General features: G+C 43.2%; 1 protein-coding gene across 2 annotated transcripts in view; it reads left to right on the forward strand.

Annotated features, from left to right (window-relative positions):
* CFAP65 (cilia and flagella associated protein 65) overlaps positions 1-20832 on the forward strand; it is a 43336-nt gene that overhangs the window by 7236 nt on the left and 15268 nt on the right. For both annotated transcript variants that reach the window (XM_020792174.3, XM_020792173.3), the window contains exons 7-23: positions 420-565; positions 939-1167; positions 3145-3410; positions 3546-3746; positions 5960-6322; positions 6854-6991; positions 8453-8698; positions 10348-10572; positions 11325-11483; positions 11761-11926; positions 12027-12155; positions 12914-13130; positions 13310-13438; positions 13984-14160; positions 14681-14747; positions 17370-17480; positions 18476-18667. In XM_020792174.3, the coding sequence (XP_020647833.3) occupies positions 420-565; positions 939-1167; positions 3145-3410; positions 3546-3746; positions 5960-6322; positions 6854-6991; positions 8453-8698; positions 10348-10572; positions 11325-11483; positions 11761-11926; positions 12027-12155; positions 12914-13130; positions 13310-13438; positions 13984-14160; positions 14681-14747; positions 17370-17480; positions 18476-18667 (3161 nt within the window). The remainder of the gene's footprint in view (positions 1-419; positions 566-938; positions 1168-3144; positions 3411-3545; positions 3747-5959; positions 6323-6853; positions 6992-8452; positions 8699-10347; positions 10573-11324; positions 11484-11760; positions 11927-12026; positions 12156-12913; positions 13131-13309; positions 13439-13983; positions 14161-14680; positions 14748-17369; positions 17481-18475; positions 18668-20832) is intronic.

A 20832-nucleotide genomic window follows, 5' to 3' on the forward strand; every position in this document is an offset into this window, starting at 1 on the left:
ATGGGTACTCTCAACTCCAAAATGGAACCAGCATTCCATTTCCCAATTCTTTTAGGCACAATCTCCACTTTTTGCAATGCTGGCCACTTTCTACATAAATATTGCTCCGTTTCATTATTATGGGGAGTTAGATGGTTCAGATTTTCATGTATGTTATCCTTAATTATATATAATTGGAAGAGCTCTTTTTCTTCATTGCAAAATTTATGGATTGAAAGCTTTTCAGAAGGTAGATTACTAGTCCCAGAATGCTTTCCCTATAATCTGATTTAGCCCGAAACAGGACGATGTTTGGGACTTCTGTGCAAATCCCAATCCACAATTATTTTAGAGTAAAAAGTTCTTATTCTTTCCTAAATTTATTTAGTCTTTGTATTCGCGAAGGCGAATACAACTATTTAGCCTTTCTTTTTCCACAGCTAAACATCCCCATCTGCTGGTGAATGTGCCAGAAGCCTCATGTGAAAATGCCGAGCTTCCAGTTTTCCACGATGTGCTTTGCTTTGGCTCTGTTGCTGTTGACAGCATTTCTGAAAAATACGTGGAGATCCACAATGTTTCTGTGGTATGAAAGCTAATCCTTCAGTTTGATGGAGATACAGTATTCTCACAAATTAAATGTATGCTTACATTCTCAAGAATGCGTAGCCAAGTTCTGCTTTGTCTCTGCATAAGGCAAGCCCATATTTTACAAAAGTTTGCAGCAGGTGGGTCACAGAAAAGTAGGATCTTGTCCAAAATCTGAAGTTTCTAAATATGCCACATGGTGAATCAACCATATGACTTTTACAGCTTCACTCAAGTATTACATGGATTGTGCAATTTGTGTGCAAGTTCTTACCTGTACAAGAGCACCAGACTAAGCTATGGGGAGGGGTGGAAGATGCTGATGAGAGGGATCCGTTGGTGAGAAGGATTTAACCTTGCTTTTTGACCAGGTAAATGCACCATTCAAGATAGAAAGAGTAAAGGATATGACACAACGTGAGAGTGATCCTGTCTTCTCTTGTGATGTTATCCAAGCCTCCATTCTAGCTCGTGGATCATTAGTTATCCCCTTCAAGTTCAGTCCACACACTGTGGGTATGAAGAGTGTGGACTATTTCTCTGTTGTGCCACCTGGGAAAAGTGGACATTCTGTGCTGAAGGTGACAGGATCATGCAAAGGTACAAGGCAAAGAGAATCCATTTGCTTCCCCATGCTATGCTGAAGCATATGTGTTGGTAATTCACTCTGGATTGCAGCAGACCTAGGTTACAAACCATGGTGGGAAATTGGGCTTATGCTACTTTCTGGTCTAGGAATGTGCACAGTGAAAACTTTCATTTTTGTTTTGTTTCAGGTTCTTTTAGGGTGGTGTCCCTTTCTTCCTTTTCCATTCAAGCACTGGCCTTTTCGTTAAAATGAAAGACACCAACTATTTTTGGTTCTTTTGTTTCATATCCACCCATTCTTCCCCCCCCCCCGCACTCAAAATGGCTCAAAAAAGGCGGAGGCAAGGCAACAGATAATCAATCTTCTCCTAACACTGTTAATAGTACATGTGAAAGAAAAATTATTACCAGAACTATTTAGGTACTAGTTTATATAGAAAGTCTCTGGAAGTGCCCACCTGCCAGTACACATCACCACCACAAAGATGCTGCTTTAGCCAAGATACTCCACCGTAACCAGCAACAGTCTTATGTGCAAAGGGGAAAAAACATGCTTGGTCACTAATTATCTAATTTAAAAAGCAGTAAAGCACCCAGAACTCAGAAAAGAGAAAACAGCAAAAATACCCCCCAATGCCTAAAATATGGGATGATTTCTCTTCCCCTGCCATTTAATAACTTCAGTAGGCAGGCCACCAGGCAGAGGGAGGCAACAGCAAAAATAAAGAAAGAGAGTGAAAATCCCCTCCCCCATTAATAAAAGAACAAAAAATGGAAAGGATCCAAGATGGAGGCAGAGCAGGCTTAGAGCAATCCAAGACGTAGGGCACCAGCAGGAGCTCAGCAGGCTCACAAGGAACAGCTAAAGTTTAAAAAAAGCAGTCCTCATTAATTCCCACACCCTTTTAGAGATTCCAGATTCTCATGCAAATTCCAGATTGCAGCTAGTATCCTCAACACAAGACTCACAATGCTATCTGATAAAAAAATTAAGGAGTTTTTACATATAACAGGCAAAGAGAATTTAAATGAAAGAGGGAAGCAGAAAAAAACACCATTTTTGTGCACCTTTCATTTACAAAAATTAATAGTGTTTGAGAGACTCTTTCAAAAATCAATGAAAGAACACAAAGATGGAAGTAAATGCTTTAGGGATGTGCCATTTGGAATTTTTAAACTTCAACTCTAGGATTCTCCATTCTGGGAGTTCAGCCTCACACTTAAATGGGGCTCACCTGGAAAAGGCCTAGCTGCAAGTCTTCATAATCTAACTTCCTATTTTTTAAAAAATCCTGGTTATCTATCTATCTATCTATCTATCTATCTATCTATCTATCTATCTATCTATCTATCTATCTATCTATCTATCTATCTATCTATCTATCTGTCTGTCTGTCTGTCTGTCTGTCTGTCTGTCTGTCTGTCTGTCTGTCTGTCTGTCTGTCTGTCTGTCTGTCTGTCTGTCTATCTATCTATCTATCTATCTATCTATCTATCTATCTATCATCATCACCCCATTATTACAGAGCACTATTTGAGTGGTGTACATCCGTGGTTCTTAACCTTTGTTACTCAGATGCTTTTGAACTGCAACTCCCAGAAACCCCAGCCAGCACAGTTGGTGGTGAAGGCTTCTGGGAGTTGCAGTCCAAAACTCCTGAGTAACCCAAGGTTAAGAACCAGTGGTGTACATATAAGCTCTTAACAAGCACTGGGGCAGCTTCCTTTTTAAACAGCTAGGCCTTTCTTTCTCCAGGTGAGCCCACATTTAGGAGTCTGTAGGAGTGGGTTTGTCTGGTAGAACTCCCTGGATGGAGATTTGTATGAGTTGGTACATTGAGAGATACCCAGGGGACTGGGACCAGGGACTTTTGACCAAGAAATAAATATAACAGCCAGCTCTCAGAGGGAGAAGAGAGAAAGAATTATTGGAACTCCCTTTGTCAATGTCAACTCTAGTGTGAAACGTGGCCTTACTTGTCATTCCAGGTCCTGAGGTTTCTTTCCAGCACCCCTTTGTCTATTTCAGCTGCATTAACCTTGGAGAATACTTAGTGCAGCCCTTAGAGATCATCAATACCTCTGATGTACCAGCCTTCTATCAATTTGACATTGACTGCGAACAGAGTGTCTTCTCCATTGACTGCCCCTATGGGATTTTGGATGGCAGGTCTAGTGTAACACTGAAGGTGACTTTCCAACCCAGCCACCCAATAATTTGCCACCGGCGGGTGGCTTGTCTTGTTCACCATCAGGTAAGAAGCTTAGGACTCTTAAAAGGTAGAGTTGTGTTTACAGTGCAATGTATTCATGAGGGGGAATTTATGAGAGCTGGAAAAGAATGCTGGTCAAGATGGTGATTCTTTCCTTTTATTTCTCGTGCCTCTCAGGACCCACTGTTCCTCGATTTGGTTGGGACCTGTCACACAGAAACAACAAGCCCAGTCATTCTGACACTGAAGCACCTTACCCGCTACAGGACTCACATGGCCAGAGGACTGACCTTTTTCCCACCCGATATCCTAGGCACCATGCTGAAAGAAGGCAAGCTGTTGATGGATGAAAATGGAGCTCTTACACTCCCCCCAGAGGTAAAAGCATGCTTGCTACAAGAGCCAAGTTTACCCAGTCCTGCTGCCTTGAATAGGGTAGTGTGTCTTGTGCACATTCTGTTTTGCATCCACTTAATGGTTACTTGTAATCATAATCTCTAGGATATTGGTATTCAGTCCAGAACATGGAAAGGTTACTCGTTGTGACTGCCATTCCTAGAATCTTCTGTCAGATTCTGTGAGCCATCCAATAAGTAATATTTTCATTCTGTATTCCATACTTTTTTTTTTTAAAGGAACATTTCCATTCTCTGGTAAGAACCAGGGGCTGTTTGCTTTCATGCCTCCCTTTTGGGGCTACATCATTCTGAAATCAAAAAGATATTTAGAACTGCAACATTGGGACTTCTGGCTTGACGTCGTGACGAGACAGCAGCAGGAGGACAGAGCTCTGTCCCCTGGGCTGAATTCTGACCCGTTTTGGGACACCGCAAGGTGTCGGAACCACCCTGGAGGGGTGGTGAACTGGGGGAGAAAGCCTGTTGATCACGGGGGGCGGCGGCCACCCCGGTTCGATCCAGGAAACTCCCTAATCAGCCAATGGGCAGAAATAAGCAGCTTCGGCGAGCTTCCAAGTCGCTGGCAGCCGGCTGAGAGAAGCAAGGAACAGCACCTGGCATCGCTGGTTTTCCATCGGGTGAGAATTCTTTTGCAACTAATTGCCTACGTACCCCTATATATGGAAAAAAAGAATTGCTATCTTATCTCAGTAACTTTTTAAAGTGGCAGAAAATCTGGTGAGAGGGATAGCTGAAGAAAGTAACTTTTTTAAATTACACTTTAAGAATATTTACAACCTGGCGTTATAAGCTTAAGAAACCTTCCTGCAAACTAAGTGTGGACATTGTTTTGTCTATCTAAAGTGTTTGGAATAATTCCCAGAAGAGGTGGCCTTGAACATTCTGTTGTTGCTTAAGGCTGAAAAACTGTTTATCTCCTCGTGAGCTTCTCTTTGTATTTGGCCAGAATTAACCCTAAAGTGGACTTTTCAAAAACTGTTCCTTGGGTCGAATTTGGTTCAACTCTACATAGCCAAAGCGGAACTCCTGAAATGACTCTGGAAATTTGGAATATCTGTTTATAAGCATCTAGGCAGCAGAAACAGAATGGCACAACAAGGACAATTTTGGAATGAAGTAAAATTTATGCTTCAACAAATATTAATGATCGTGACATCTCATTATGAAGAAGCAAAATTATCCAATCAACATCAGAAGGACTATAGTCCACAAGCAACTGAAAACAATAAGGAAGGAAATGGGAGTATCACAGATGATGTATGCCAAACCAAGCAGCAGCTTGAGAAAGTTAATCTAAGAGAAACAACAGTCTTGGACCAGAGGAGAATACTAAGGGAAGACAAAGGGAAAAAAACCAGCAAAATTAACCAAAAAAAGCCTGGAAGACTCATTGAAGATAGACCAAGTACAAAAAATGGACATAAATCAGATCTACAAAATGGTTTTAGAGGACATGAAAGATGACAGCATGTTTAGAGATATAGCAGGGAATGAAAAAAGAGGAACCAGAGAGGGAATTACCTAGAAAGATGAAAAAAGGGAAAACAAGGAAGGGCCCCTTAATATTGGAAACATGTTTATATTTATCATTTGGATCTGTAAAAGGGTATGTTCTATATATTAAAAGGAGAACTAAATTGAAATAAGGGAGCCCAAATCAGGGTAAAGATGTAATATGGTGACTTTTTATTTTAGGCAAACTAAACTAGATATAAAGCTGGGTCATGGATCTGGAACCACTTTCAATAAGAATGTTATTAGAAGATCTTGAGAACTTTATATAATATGAGAGTAATATTATGATAGTAGCTATACTATATACTAAAATCTGTATATGAATGGTTTGAAAGAAGGTTGGAATTTGGGGGGGATAACCGAGAAGACATTGAGATGTAAAAAAATAAGCAAGTATGTAACACGATGTCTGATAAGCACAAACAATGTAGCTAGATTGGAAAATTAATAAAAAATGTTAAAGAAAAACTGCAACATTGCAGGTATTGATGTCATTCTCTCATTCTTTCTTCATTTCTGGAGATGGTGAGATATGAGCTTCTGAGAACAAGAACGCTTACAGTTCTTAGCTGGTTCACCTCTAGTTCATCATTATTGATTCATTATGACATTTGTCTTCTGCTTAGCCAGAGAGATCTCATCTCCTTTTCTTTCTAGATTCTGGAGGATAAGCCCCCTGAGGAATACCCTGTTACTGAGCCCATGGTTGAATATTTCCATGATGGCGTAAGCAGTGATTTCACCTTGTTTCCTCCCCATGTCAGCCTCAGTATTAAGGAGTTTGATTTTGGTTGTTGTGCAAAACTCCAAGATGTAGACCCACTTCCTCTGTGTGTGGCCAATCACACGAAGGGAAAGATCACTGTGATATGGACAAACAAGCCAAATAGCCCTTTCCAAGTGATCCCAGAGAGTTGTGACATACCACCTCTGAAGACAATGGCTTTCCACATCACTTTTCAGCCTCCTCAACTCAATTCCTTGTATGCAGCAGAACTGGAGGGCTTTGCTTTTTATAAGGTGAGTAACCAGTCTCACTTATATATACAGCATTGATGTTGCATCCATGATCATCCTGGGTTTCTAATAATTTCCTCCGGTCTTGTGGATGATCACTCATTACCTCTTGGCCTAGTTGACCTGGGTTGGCAGGGAAGCTGATAATAAAAGTTGTCTCTAGCAAAACATGAATCCAGTTGTCTAGCTATTAAGGAAAGGTATTTAAAAAGATAGGTGCTGTACTTTGAGGGGAGAAAAAATTGATGCAATTTAAGCTGCTTTTCAATTCAATAGTGTTAATTTGCGCAATTGAGATTTCACACAATAACTTCTTAATGTTATATCTGTATCTGTTTTAAGTCTGTTTGCTGCTTTGGGTGCTAATTCTGGGCGAAAAGTGGAGTAAAAATCAAATAAATGAGAAGATAGTAAGAAGGAACTGATTGTAAAATAGAAATAATGCTCACCCAGAAGATTTCTGTTGAAGGTTATTTCTTGCAGATATAAAGTCTGTCTGTAGCATTACCTCACCCCGTTTCTTATCACTCACAGGTGCTCCGACACTACAACAACATTGAGGAGTCCATCACAATGTGCCCATCCTGGAGCTTGACCATTCGCTTGCGTGGACACACATTTCAACCTGGACGGCAACACTTCATTCCACAGTACACTATCGACTGCCACAAGGTGAGAGGGATAGCTTTTGTTCTCTAGGGAGGAAAGTTGCCCTCCAGAGGCAACTGGCTGCAAAATGGAATAGAGGCACCAGGGGGAAATCCCTGCTCATTGTCGCTTGCGTGTCGGCACAAAGCACCACATAGTCTTTGTTTAGTTTGCCTCCAACCTTAAGAGGTGAGTTGTTTCTTCCTTCCATTTTTCGTAATGGGAACCAGTTGTGAGCAGGAGAAGTCAAGCTTTGCCATGGCTACCCAATGGCAAGAACCTGGGTGTACTGAACAGAAAGGAAGCCTTAATTTACTGTCCATGCTGGCTTTCATTCCACTTCTTCACACTCACAAATCTCTCTGGTGACTTGCAGCATGTACTTTCTAGATGAAGAGGAGATTGGGATGTGTTTCCTGTTATCATCCCTCACCTTGGCTGTCTGAGGGAAAATCCTTTTCTTCCTTTGCTAGTCGTGGCTTCCGAGTTAACATTTCCTGAAGAGTGTCTAAATTGGTTCATATATGACGTAGAAGCCAAAGTACTGCAGTGCTTTTAAAACGAATGGGTTTATGTGAGCTTTTCTGGATTACAATCTACCTCTTTAGGTACATACTATATGCCACACGTGGTATGTGTCTGTTCTTGTGGTAGGGTGTATTAATCATGCTGAAATATACTAGCAGGGCCATCTTTCTGGAAATTGCTAAATCGGCTCAGTGACAGCAGAGGTCAGCAGAGGCCCATTTCTAATGGGTTATATTTCCCATTTCTAGATGCATAAAGCTCTAAGTAGTCTATTTTCTTGTTCTAAGAGTATAGCATGCCAGTTTTGTTTCGTTTTAACATTGTTGCCTTTAACACAGACAGGGGATGCCCCTAGCAAATATTTGTACAAGCTTAGGTTTTTGAACAAAACTGCGCTGATTTTGATTCTATTAGAATATACAAAGACATACATCAGCTGCATTTTGATATGCATCAATTGGTCAGGTTACAACCTTCCTTCTGTGTTTGAGCTTAGGAGAACGTGTTTTTACATATCAAGCTGAAACAAATGTGCACAGCACTGAATGGAAAGGAGTTGAGCTGCCTTTTGCACTTCTAAATACTGTAGTCTATGTACATTCATCTTCCTTTATGCATGTGTGTATAGCCTTAGTTAAACCTTGAATCACTTGCTGTCCACATAATTAATTTCTGTGTACATTTAGCCTGCAGAAGACTTCAGAGTTGTAATCAGAGTAGCAGTTCATCCTTAGTATTTATATTTTGTAAGTCCACTCTCACAAAAGTAGAATGAAAGGTGGGGTAGGGTTATTCAGCTCATGGGACTGTTCTTACATGGCGAGGTGCACTTTGTGTAGTCTTCACTGCTTTCTTCATAAAACAGCACCATGGTCATCAACCAGATCTTCAAGGCACTGTGGATGCTTCTTAGAAAGCAACCTCAGATGTTCTATTATTGCTCTTCTTGTCTCTCAGGTCTTCCCCCCAGTGTGCCAGAGCATGACCACCTATCGTAGCATGCTGATCTCCAATGTGGGCAGCACAGCGATCAGCTTCCGCATGAGCCGGGAAAAGTGCCCCTCTCTCCTGGTGAAGCCTAGCTGTGGCTACATTGCACCAGGAGCCCATCAGATTTTGGTCCTCTCCACCTGCCCAGCGGACACATCCCCACAACAGCACATCTTGTCCATGCAGCTCAATTTTTCATCTGAATTCAATGAGGTAGGAACAAAGAGATGAAGATACTTTCATTTGTTCTCTGTATTACTTCCTTGCCTATTTTGATGTCACTTCACTTTGCTTATGCCATTTTAGGACCTTTAGAAAAATACCTTGTTACTATTTTAAAGAAATAAGCACATGAAGTGTCTGCTTTAAGATTTTGAAAAGAATTATCTCTTTTTTCTATTAAAAAAAGGTGGTAGTCAGCAGTTAGAGTGCCAGCTCCATTCACAGTGGCACCCTATGTCATAAACCCTTTTGTTTCTTTAGTTCTTTGATGTGCAGTAAAGCACATCTGTTGTTGTTATGTGTTGTCAAGTCACATAGCAACCATAGTAGGGTTTTCAAAGTATGTGAGATACTCAAGGAGTGTTTTTTTTTTCAGTGCCACTCCCCAGTGAGTTTCCATGGCTAAGTGGGTATTCAATCCCAAATCTCCTATCCACCATATCACATTGGCTCTCACTACTCTCCTTTCAAAAAGGGGTGAATAACACTACTGTTGTCTATCTTTCATATGGTATGTGTAATGTGGATACTCAATCATGTGGGAGTATTATGTGAATATTAGAATATGATTAATACATACTTTCTTAAATGTTTCTCATATTTCTAATTTGCTTATTTATCATGAAATAAGTCCCGAGATGGCTTCCCTGTGCAGTCTGACGTAATGATTGCTGGTGTTGTCCAGTATTTCAGTATTTTGAAATAGATACGCCAGACTGCACAGGGAAGCCATTGAAATCCACAAGCACCAGCAGAACTTCAACAAAAAAGAGGAAAGTGTGAAGCTCAACAAAACTTGGCTCCCAGCTCTCAAAAATACAGTGTGCAAAAGGTCATCGAACTCTACCCAGCCACAAGGACAGGGGATCACTACACACAAAAGACCAGCTAACGACACCCATCAACCACAGTGACAGATAATCTCTTCTCCTTAACACAACAATACACCCACAACAATACACACTAATCACCCATCTACAGAAAAAGACAAAAGCCTATCTCACAGCCATAAATACTGCACTCCCAAGCCAACTACACCAGAGCACAGAGTGCTGTCCTCTGAAGATGCTGGCCACAGAGACTGGCGAAGCGTTAGGAAGAACAACCTTCAGAACACAGCCAAAGAGCCCGAAAAACCCACAACAACCATTTGTGTGACTGTTCAATTCTTCTTGTATATCTTAACTGTGGTTGTGACTTAAGAAAGTCGGGGCTCACAAGGCAGAATCAGCTGCCTGTGACTAGAAGGCAGGTAGATAGCCATCACCGTATATCAGTGTCCATGACACTAGTGGTTCTACATTCTGTGTGGTGATCGCAGGGGTTGCACAATGGGAAAGAAAGATCTTGTCTGCAGTACTCCAAAGAATAAACACTGTGTATTTGGATTACAAGGAAAGGCCTTCCAACATTTTCCAGACCAAACCCATGAACTCTTTTTGATTTGCAATGTAGTTGAAGACAGATGTTTTAGTTTCATGGCACTTTTAGAACTTCACAAATCAAAGACTTATTTTGGCATCCTTCTCCTTGTACCTCCTCCTTGTATTATCCCAGCTTAGAACCCAGCTCAGCCTTGCTGTGAAAACACTGTGGTTGTCAACTTTGGCTGAAGATTCCTGCTGATGTTTCTTCCTCAGGAGATCATCCTCCAGAGCCAGGCTGAGCCTCTCATCTTGCTCTTAGAAGGTGATGGCAAACTGTACTTCAAGCCCACTTGCGTGGGTACCACCTCCTCACGCACCTGCACCATCAAAAACTGCTCAAGGTTATCCGTGCGCTTCAGATGGAAAATTCAGCCGTCAGACAAAAAGCTCCTGTCTGTCCAGCCAACTGAAGGGACTCTGTTGCCCAATGAAGCTTTGGTGAGTAGCATAATTACAGGGAAATATAGCAGAGTTCTCCTTGGGTTAAAAGTAACAGTAAACACTTGCAGTTCCTAAAGTTGTACCGAAACATATTTGCTTCTGCTTGGGGCACAACAGCAAATGGTAGTACACTGCATTTCTTCAAGCATGTGTAGTATTCAAAGCCAGGCAAATTGTTTTGTCAAAGAGGCTACAGATTGGAATAAGCAATGATTGAAATCCTGTTGTGTAACTACACGAGCACAACTCAACGTTGCACTTGTGGTAGCTCCAGTTATGCCAAGGCAGAAGTGCTATTCAAAAAACACATTGGCAAGAGCACTGTGCAACTGATTGTATCAGGAACCACACAATTGATTGCACAATCAGATTGTGCAATCCTTGTTGTTGAGGCATAAAACGCAGCACATTTACTCAAGTGTAACATTGCATTCCACCTAGACAAAGAGGATTCTGGCCAATACTAGTAAATCAGTTACTGTATCTGTTTATTTGCTGCTCTTTCATAACACCCAGAATCTGCTCCCTATGGTAGTTCTTTCACCCTCCTTAATAGTAGGGACAGCACTAACAATTCTACCTGCAAATGTGTTGCTAGATAATTGAATGGTTTTGGATGCTGATAATGTACCGGAAGGTGGGTCCTTTGGGGGGGGGGGTTCTTGACAGTTTGCTCACCCAGATTCTGCACTCCAGAAAGGCTGATATTCTGGCATTCCTTCACCCTGTTTTCTTGCATGTGATTTCAGGCTCAAACATGGACATTCTGTCCTAGAGAGCAGGTCAAGTACCTTCTGCGGAGTTCAGTGACAGTGTGGAGGGATCAAGAGCTCCTGGATGACACAACGCCAAAGAGCATCCGCTATGTTCTGCGGGTTATTGGGGAGGGATCGTTTGGCACTATAACAGTAAGTGACAGCATCCAGGGCAGGAGGTGAGTACATCATCCTGTTTGAGGAAAGTAGAAGCCCTGTCATGGAGCTGTCCTTTAAAGCAAAGCCTAGGTGATATCCTGGCACCTGTGAAGGCATGGGCTGTAGTCAGTACATATTCCTTCTAATTAGTAGTACCTCCACTTGCTAAGCTGGGTTGAATATCAGTATGGATGAAAATGCTGGCCTGAGTAGGTCCTTCTCCTTTGTTGGTTAGTGGACCTGATCTGTCCCTGTTGTGTTTTCCTTGCAGGCGCAAGAGGAACAAGTGGATGTTGGCAACATCTTGGTTGGCAGCACAAAGTCTTGTGAAGTCACTTTATTTAATAATGGGGCCTGCTCCTTACTGTATGTTCTCAGTGTAGAACAGATGATCACTGGACCTTGTGACCCTGAGGAAGTGGCTGCTGACCTGTTAGGTACTTAAGGGAAGCGGAGATCTTCTGGGCTTTGCAGCAACCCGAAATGTCCCATTCATGCTCATGCTGCCTCTTGCCCCCTCCCTGTCTTCCTGTACAGCCATTGAACTTGACCACTGCAGAGGAACAGTGGCTGCTCGGGGGAAGATCTTTTTGCGAGCAACTCTTCGGCCGGTGCGGCGGCTGCACTACACCTGGACCATCAGCTGTGCTATTTCCACCCCCAGAGGTGAGGTGTGTGGCAGGGATGGGGGAGGGAGATCCCATATCAGGCAAAACAGCTTCTTCTTATTTCCCCATGTACTGGACCTCCACGACCTCCCTAAGGTGCCTTGGAAACTGGGTGGTGGGACAAGGGGTCAGGAAGCTGCAAAGCAGAGGAAACGTACTTTGCCCTTTTTAGCTGCTGCTCCCTCTTCTTTTCCCTCATTCCAGCCACCTCCGGAGAATTTCTGGCACTTGACTTCAGAGCCGTCTTAGTGAACCCAAGGAGGTTGTCTTGTAGTCTGTCAAAGTGTGCTCCCCCCTCAGCCTTGTATATCATTTGTGGATTTTAAAAATATATGTACAATTAAATTTTGCAGCAACCTCCATTGGGCAGTAGGGTGGGGAACTATCTATGTGCCATGGCTTGGGCAAAGAGGAGGATACTCGCGTTGTGTCTGTGTGCTTGAAAAGAAGAAAGAAAGAAAGAGTGGGTCTGTATCATGGGGGCTGCAAAGGTAATGGTTTCCTTCAGGGAGGAAAGCACTTCTCTCACTTGGCCTCTGAAACATTTCCCCAAGGACAGTGCATGGTTACCTGAGATTTGAAAAATGTAATGATGTTGCTGCAGAGGTAGCAAGCTGAGGGAAGATGTCTGGCCTATAAAAGGGTGGTGGTAGAGAGACACTTATTGTACACACTGTTTGGAGAGATTCCAAGTGCTTCTGCCTCTGAGGTTTTCCAGTGCACTGACTGTTTTATATGTTTTTTTCCTGCTGCAAGCTTCAACTCCCCTTGGGGAAAAACAGCCGGTTTGCCGTGTGGTAGCAACAGGCATCTATCCATCCATCTGCATCACAGATGCCTGTGGTATCGGCAGTGCCTGTGGTATCAGCAAGCTGCATCTCTGGCGCCTTTTCTCACTGGACACTCTGAACCAGTATCTGGAGCGAGATCCAACACCACAGGAGCTTACTTTCAGGGTGCCTACCCGCCACAGGTAAGAATCTTGGCTATTCTGCTAGACCCTGAGCCTGTAGTCCCTTCGTCTTTTCCCTTCTTACCCAGGAATGTTCCAGATTTCTTCACACTTAGATGTATGTGTGTGGAAACTGGACTCTGAAGATTGTGTAGCTTGCCAGTGTTTTGTCTCGCGCTCCTTTTTTCTTCGACATGCAGCATTCAGCGGATCCCTCCGGTGTACACTCCTGTCATGCTGGATTTTAACTTTGGTGCAGCCCCTGTCGGATGTGAGCCCTCTGTGGTTGTTCTGATGCTGCAGAACAATGGGGTGATACCTGTAAACTGGTTAGTATGCCTCACTCGTGGTTCCAATGTAGTGAATAACTCTAGTAGCCGGTGATGCTAGGGAAAGTTGATGGCAGTGGGAAGAGAGGAAAACCAAACGTGACATAGAATACTTTAATAAAAGGAACCCATGGAGTTAAGTTAGCGGGACCTAAGCAGGGCTGTTGTTGACAGGGAAGCATAAGTCAGAAGCAACTTGGTGGCACATAACAATAGCAACTCTTTGCCTCTATCTCCGATTAGCAAAACAAGAACCAATTGTTCAAAGTAATAAATATTGCAGAATTACGACACACAAGAGAAATCAAGTTCATTTGGTCTAATTATATAATGTATATAGGATGCAGAATCCATATTTTCTTGGCTATAGACATGTCTTCTATAGCACCAAGTACATCAACCTCTGCTCAGGTTAGGGAAGTATTTCCAATTTGACCATAAGTTAGGCTGTTCTCCTGGGCATGGGCTCTCTGTTAGCTTTTCTTTTCATTGGGAAGCTGTTTCTGTTTCTCTCTTTTGTCTCACATTGACCTCTCTCTCTCTAGGGCCTTCTTGTTTCCTTCTGACCAGAAGATTGATATGGAATACTGGGCAGAAAGTGCTGAGTTTGACCCCAGCGAGTTACACCAGATGCGGATCCAGGATAATCATCTTTTTACTGTCTCTCCCAAGGCAGGAAAACTTCTCCCAGGGCAAGAGCAAATGATACACCTATCCCACAGGTATCTATGACAAACAGTGGTTTCTTCTTTTCCCATGCAGAAGCTGATTCCCAAACCGAAATAACAGATTCATTTTCTGTGCAAACTGTGGTTCCCCAGTACGTGGTCCAGCTGCATGTACTAGATCCATTCTGCTGGGATGCTGTCATGGTTGCTGAACTCAGAAAGAAGAAGGACTTGAAGAAGGACTTCCCCCGAACTCCATTCCCAAGCATATTCTAGATTCCTTAAAACTGAATAAGAATGTTAATTCTGCTTTCTCCAGAGCCTGTTTTTTGAACATTTAAAAGTGGGAGCCTGGAGCTCATGAATCGAAACACTTCTAAAGAGCCCTGTTCTTTCCCAGCCAGATATGGCCGTGCTTGTGTTCGGGAAGCTCTTTATGCAACAGTGCTGTTCTTTAGCAGGGAAATCAGTTGTCCCTAATCTGCTGTTTGAGATGAGGTTCTCCAGCTGAAAGCTTGGAATGGTTTCATCTGTGTGTGTTTCTGATGCTCATTATTTATCTTTCTCCCGCCAGACATGATTTCACTGGCACCGACCGGCTCCCAGTCCTGCTGAAGGTCTCTCATGGTCGAGAAATTCTGGTATGCTTTCAGGCAGAGAGATTTAAAAACTGTCTCCACTGAGGAGGGAATATCAGCTTCCCCTAAAGCCAGTTTAAAATTCCTTTGCTGGTGTAACAACAGGAGGCTGTATGTAATATACTGCTGAAATGGCCTTGTCTGGGATGGGGGAAGGCTTCAAGTTTGCCACTTAATATCTGGGTGCTGCCTGTTGCATACCCAAAATGTATAATTCCTAATTCACCAACTACTGTACTTTATTCCATATGACTCTGGTCACTGGATAGCATAACCCTATCAGTTGAAGAGTTTTCTCTTCAAAACTGTCTTCTCATTTTAAGTCTTCTAAAGCCTATCTAACTTGAGCAGAGGCCTTGCTTTTGGTTCACATGTCCTCTTGATCATTTACAATCATACTAGGACATGGCTTATGGAGCTAAGAGCAGATGACCCAACTGCTTCTTCCTCCTGAGCAGAAATGGAAACCATGGTTTTAAAAGACAAACAAAATGTTGTCTTGTGTTTATACTCAAGGGCCAGCCTTGGCAGTAGGCAAGCTTGACTTGGATACTGTACTAAAGGAGTTTTGGAGTTAAACCCTCGGCTATCTGCATTCACACTGACTACACTTCAAAGGTGTCTTCTTTCATGATGCAACCACACTGGGAAAAATGTGGGAAATGCTATGGATTTGGGGCAGGCTGATTCACTATTTTTTTTGTTAATCACGTAACACAAAGGGAAATGTGAATCAGCCTAGAGTCTCCCAAGCGCCCAAAATCCATAGGTTTCCTCCTTGCTGCTGGGGGCTTCTTCTTTTTAACAATGGATCTGTTTGCATCAGTCCAGATGTTGTGGTCACTTGAAATGATGCAGAAAAGCCACAGAAAACTGCTGCACCAGCACACACTCAGGAACTCTGAGCAAAGCCCATTGGCCGTGTTCTGAAGGTTGTTCTTCCTAACGTTTTGCCAGTCTCTGTGGCCAGCATCTTCAGAGGACAGCACTAGCCACAGAGACTGGTGAAACGTTAGGAAGACCAACCTTCAGAACACGGCCAAAGAGCCCAAAAAACCCACAACAACCACTTTCCTTTTTCTTTTTAACAGCTAGGGTAAGCAAAACCTAAGCAAGATCTTCTCAGTTCAGAAATGGCTTGCAAAGCTGGCAGAAGTCTTGCCAGCTTTGCAAAACATGGTGGTGCCAACGCTGATGCACTATAGCACCCAAATACCAAAAATTAAACACCACCCCGAAAATACCAGCCCCTCCCCCAACAAGAGGAGGAAACAACAGATGGAAAGCCCTGCTGCAGCTTGTTTAGGTGGTTCCTTTTAAACACCCACTCCCCAAAGGGCTGTTCTCCTGTCTCCCTGCGTGGCCACTTAAAGCGAATGGACCTGAATTCCCCAGTGCGACTTCACAGTAAATGAATGTGTATGAATTCATAGTTCTCTCGCTGTGTAGTCACACCTTCACTCAAAAGAAGCTGCAGGCAGTTTGCACTTACCAAAGCAAGCAAAACTGTACAGGGAAGCAGGCTCAGTAAACAATCTTCCTCCTTTTCCAGGCTTTATTGTTTAATCATACTGCTGTAACCATGGCATCTTATAGATGATGGTCCAGGCAGTGGTCTCCCAGTTGCAACCTTCCCACATTTTCCCACTGCTTCTTCCATCTTCTTGTCAAAAGAAAGAAAAATCTGCTGGGGAGGAACAGAAGGGCTGCACTGGAGGGAAAGGACATTGGCAGTAAAGCAGCAACACCACTGAGTGGTAGTTTGAGCCCTTTCGTGGACATGTGCTAGAATAACCTGAGAGTAGCAGGGACTCTTATGCTACTAGGTGTTATATTTCTGTTCAAGCAGCACAACTTGGAAACACTGTAGAATTATTTGCGGGAATGTTGGATAGGTGGGTGGAGGACCAAGCACTCCTTGCCCGTGTTCTCCTTGATCTTAGGGCTCGTCCTTTTTGACATCCCTGGATCTGCCTCAAGTACTGATGCTTATTTTGTCTCCCTGGTTTGCCACACTCCCCCAACTTGCCAGTTGCATTCACATTCCCCTTCTGGTCTGATGGGCACCTCTCTCATGCCCCACTGAGCCTCCACTAAGTGCCCATCACCCTCCCAAGATTTCCTGTGAGAGTACTCTGTTCCCATCAGCCTTTTATTTTGATTTTCCTCCCCTTCAGGGACTATCGTAAGCTGAAAATCCAGCCTATTAAGCAGGCTTTGAAAACACAGGCTTAACTGTGCCTTTGTGCAAAGCTTTTGGATGGGCTCCTTTGGCGCAGCCCGTTTGGCACAAGTCTTGATGGCCTCCCTGTGGGGAAGCGAGTGTCCTGGCTGGAGGCATCCTGCCTAGCCAGTGGGCCAGTGTGTTCCAGAGGCTGTGCCTGAAGGAAGGAGCCTGACAAGGAAAATCTTTGAGAAATACTGTATGGAGGTCTTATAGCTGTTCTATTTTCGTGAAGAGGAATGTCTGGTGCTTTCTTTCATGCTTCTACAGTTCTTCTCTCTCTTTTTGCATCATCTCTTTGACTAAAGGAAGTTCAAGAGATGCCTCGTCCATTTGGGTAACTCAGATATATATATGGATCACACATTTTCCCCTCCTATAATTTTATTCTCTACTTGCAGCTGAATTTCATCGGTGTGACACTGTGTCCGGAGCGCCATTACATCCACTTCACCTCAACCAAACATGTTTTCACACCTATTGCAATTGGCACATACGACCCTCCCAAACAGGTGAGGCATCCAAAAGTCTGTCTTTTGCCCATGGCTCTTCCCTTGAGCAAGGCTGTTGACAGAAGGCATCCCTGGGGGGGGGGGAAGGGTCCTGTGTGTATTTGCAGGAGCCTCCTTCAAGAAGGAACTGGAGACTGGGATGGCAGGGGACTGGAGAAGCATCGTGCTGTGGCAGAACATGGTGGTTCAGATGATAAGGCTACTAAAGCAAGCTTTCCAGTCTCATTTGCAGGCAGGAGGGAAGTTGCAGGGGCCTTCTGGTGCTTAGGAGAAGAGGCTGCTTAGCAATTACTTGTTTATCAGTTGTCTCTTGCAAGGAAAGCTTGTTTTTCATTCATTTTTTCATTCATTTTTCCAGCATATGGGGTGTATCTGATGGGGGTGGTGGGATGCCTGCTGTGAAGGGATGCTTGCATCAAAGAACAGGTGGGTTTAGGAATGAATAACAAGCCCACTTTTTTTGCTGGTGGTTTTTGTAGAAATGCTCCTTCAGCCCTTCTTTCGGAGTTGCCTGAAGAAACTGGAGTTTGGTTTAAATCAGTGCCCTGTAGGGTTCAACCACCTTGAACTGTTTGTGCTGAGGAACTGTGGCATTATGCACAGCTTGATTTGTCAGGACCTAACAGTTTGTTTCATTTGCACAAGACAAAGAGTGAGGAATGTAAATAGTCTGTCAAGCGGAATCCTTGTCAGGCATAACATTTTCCTGAACTGTTCCAGATAGTCTGAAAGGAAATGAATGGCTGGTTAGTTGACACTAACTGATATCATAATTGCTCTCTCAAAGTACCTTTGTTGAGGGACAGCTTTGGAATCTTTGCTGGAGAATAAAATTCAGATTACCTTAAAATATTAACCCATCAGAAAATAGTTGCCAAGAATGGGTTGCCTTTTAAGAGAGATTACCTACTAAGGAGGAGTCCTTCCAAATGGAGATGCTTCTGATCCATGTGAACCCAGTCATATGAGTAGCCATAATCTCTCTCTTTTTGCAGATTTATGAGCTGTATAATGGAGGGGCAACAACAGCTGTATACGAAATCCAGGTGGATGCTCTGTTGAAAGTACAGGAAGAAAACCACAAGCATGCAGTGTTTATGTGCCTGAACCCAAAAGGAGAGATTGGTCCAGGCTTAACAGCCCACACTGAGTGGATCTTTTCACCACTGGAAGCCAAAATGTACTCGGTAAGGCTCTTGACATTAAGACCGGGCAATGTCCTTTGGAAATTCATATCCAAAATTGCACTCCAGTTGTCATCTGTCTAGCCCAGTGGTTCTTAACCTTTGTTACTCGGATGTTTTTGAACTACAACTCCCAGAAACCCCAGCCAGCACAGTTGGTGGTGAAGGCTTCTGGGAGTTGCAGTCCAAAACTCCTGAGTAACCCAAGGTTAAGAACCACTGGGCTAGCCTGTTGTATCACTGCTTCTATCCAGCTGAAGTCTCATCAGCTCACATCTGGCTCCTGGCTCCCTGTTAGTGTGGCTCATACTGAGACTTTAGTTTTTCCAGTTTTAACCAGCTATCACTCCAGATTGTACCACTTTCTCTCCAGTCCTTGGCCTAAGGCTGCATTGCCGTGTGGCAGTTTCTAAGAATGTCTGTGTACTGACACAGAGCTGATGTGTGGCGAGTTACAGAATGATTGTTCCTTTCTGCACAATCAGCCCAAACAAGCCCCCAAGAGCATTTTAACCTTTGCATGATATGCTTTGAGATAATTTTCAATAAGAACACAATGTTCCCCTGCATAGAATGGGTGGCTGGTGTTCCTCCACTTTAAAAGTAAGACTAATTAGATGTGTGCATGTGCATGAAAGAAATGGGGAAGCACACAGCCACCAGATAAAAATACTGCAAAGATAATATTTCAGAAAATGCTAACTTGCAACAATTGGATGGCCTTGTTTTATTTTGCCACTTAAAAAAACAAAAGAGCTGGATGAATTTCTGAAAGGCATAGTTGAACTGTGAGGGAGAGATTAAGGTAAAGGTAAACTGTGAGGGAGAGATTAAAGTAAAGGTGGCCTTGACGTTTAGTCCAATCGTGCCTGACTCTAGGGCACGGTGCTCATCCTCCGCTCCAAGCCGTAGAGCCAGCGTTTGTCTGAAGACAGTTTCCATGGTCATGTGGCCAGCACAACTAGACACAGAATACCATTATCTTCCCACCATGGTGGTACCTATTTATCTACTCACATTTACATGCTTTCGAACTGCTAGGTTGGCAGGAGCTGGGACAAAGCGACGGGAGCTCACTCCGTCGCTTGGATTCGATCTTATGACTGCTGGTCTTCTGACCTTGCAGCACAGAGGCTTCTGCAGTTTATCCCACAGCACCACCACGTCCCTGAGGGAGAGATTACCTTTGAGGAATTAAACAACAAACTCATTTTCTAAAGTATGCAGAATGATATATATTTGTGCCAAAGGGAAAAGCTAGCTTTTATATCATTGATGAGTGTCAGAGGATGTATTTATGGCAGGATGGGTAATTTCAGCAGGGCCGGGGGTGAGTTCTACTATGCACAAATGTCCAAATATTGTCTAAAAAGCTGCCCTTCAATTCTTATTTACATCCGTGTGTGTGTGTGTGTGTGTGTGTGTGTGTGTGTGTGTGTGTGAGAGAGAGAGAGAGAGAGAGAGAGAGAGACCCATTGGCTGCATCTTGTCCACAGCTGTGTTGCAGAATCCACCCCACTGTTATAAGAGCAAGAAATGCACTATTGTTGGGTTATTGACATAGTTTTTTCTCCAGAAACATAATATTGTATCATGGTTGCTAAAAATGTATCAGCAAGAGAAGCACAGTCATGAGGAAGGATATGTGACTGTGATGGATAGATACGAAACAGATAACACACAAGCATTCAGGAAACTGGAAGGACCTTTTTGATTGGTTGGCTTATCAACACTGGGTGGATAAAAAACAACAACAAGGGTAATCATGTTGGCCATTAAGACAGATACCAATATTATAGTAATACTTTAATTAGGCCAACCAAAAAGACACAACAGTCTGTGCATGGGATTGTTTGAAATTTGTTTCTAAGAATGCTTAGCTTGATTTGATTTAGGTTTCACTCCTGGAACCTATTTCAGGGTTCAGTTCTGGCTTGGCAAGTGTAAAAATAACACAGAGAGAAGAACACCATCAAATAGGTGAAGTGAGCAAGCTTTCTTTTCCTAGACTAGGCCTATGAACTTCAGAAGGTCTGTTTTGAAGAATCAATTATTGATTGAAACCTTGCAGAGCAAGGTTTCCTTGGGTCCCGATTTGTTTTTCTTTGCAGCTCCCAGAAATCCTGGCCAGCACAGCTCGTGGTGAAGGCTTCTTGGAGTTTTGGTTA

This window comes from Pogona vitticeps, chromosome 1 (genome assembly GCF_051106095.1).
Source record: "Pogona vitticeps strain Pit_001003342236 chromosome 1, PviZW2.1, whole genome shotgun sequence".
NCBI lineage: Eukaryota > Metazoa > Chordata > Lepidosauria > Squamata > Agamidae > Pogona > Pogona vitticeps.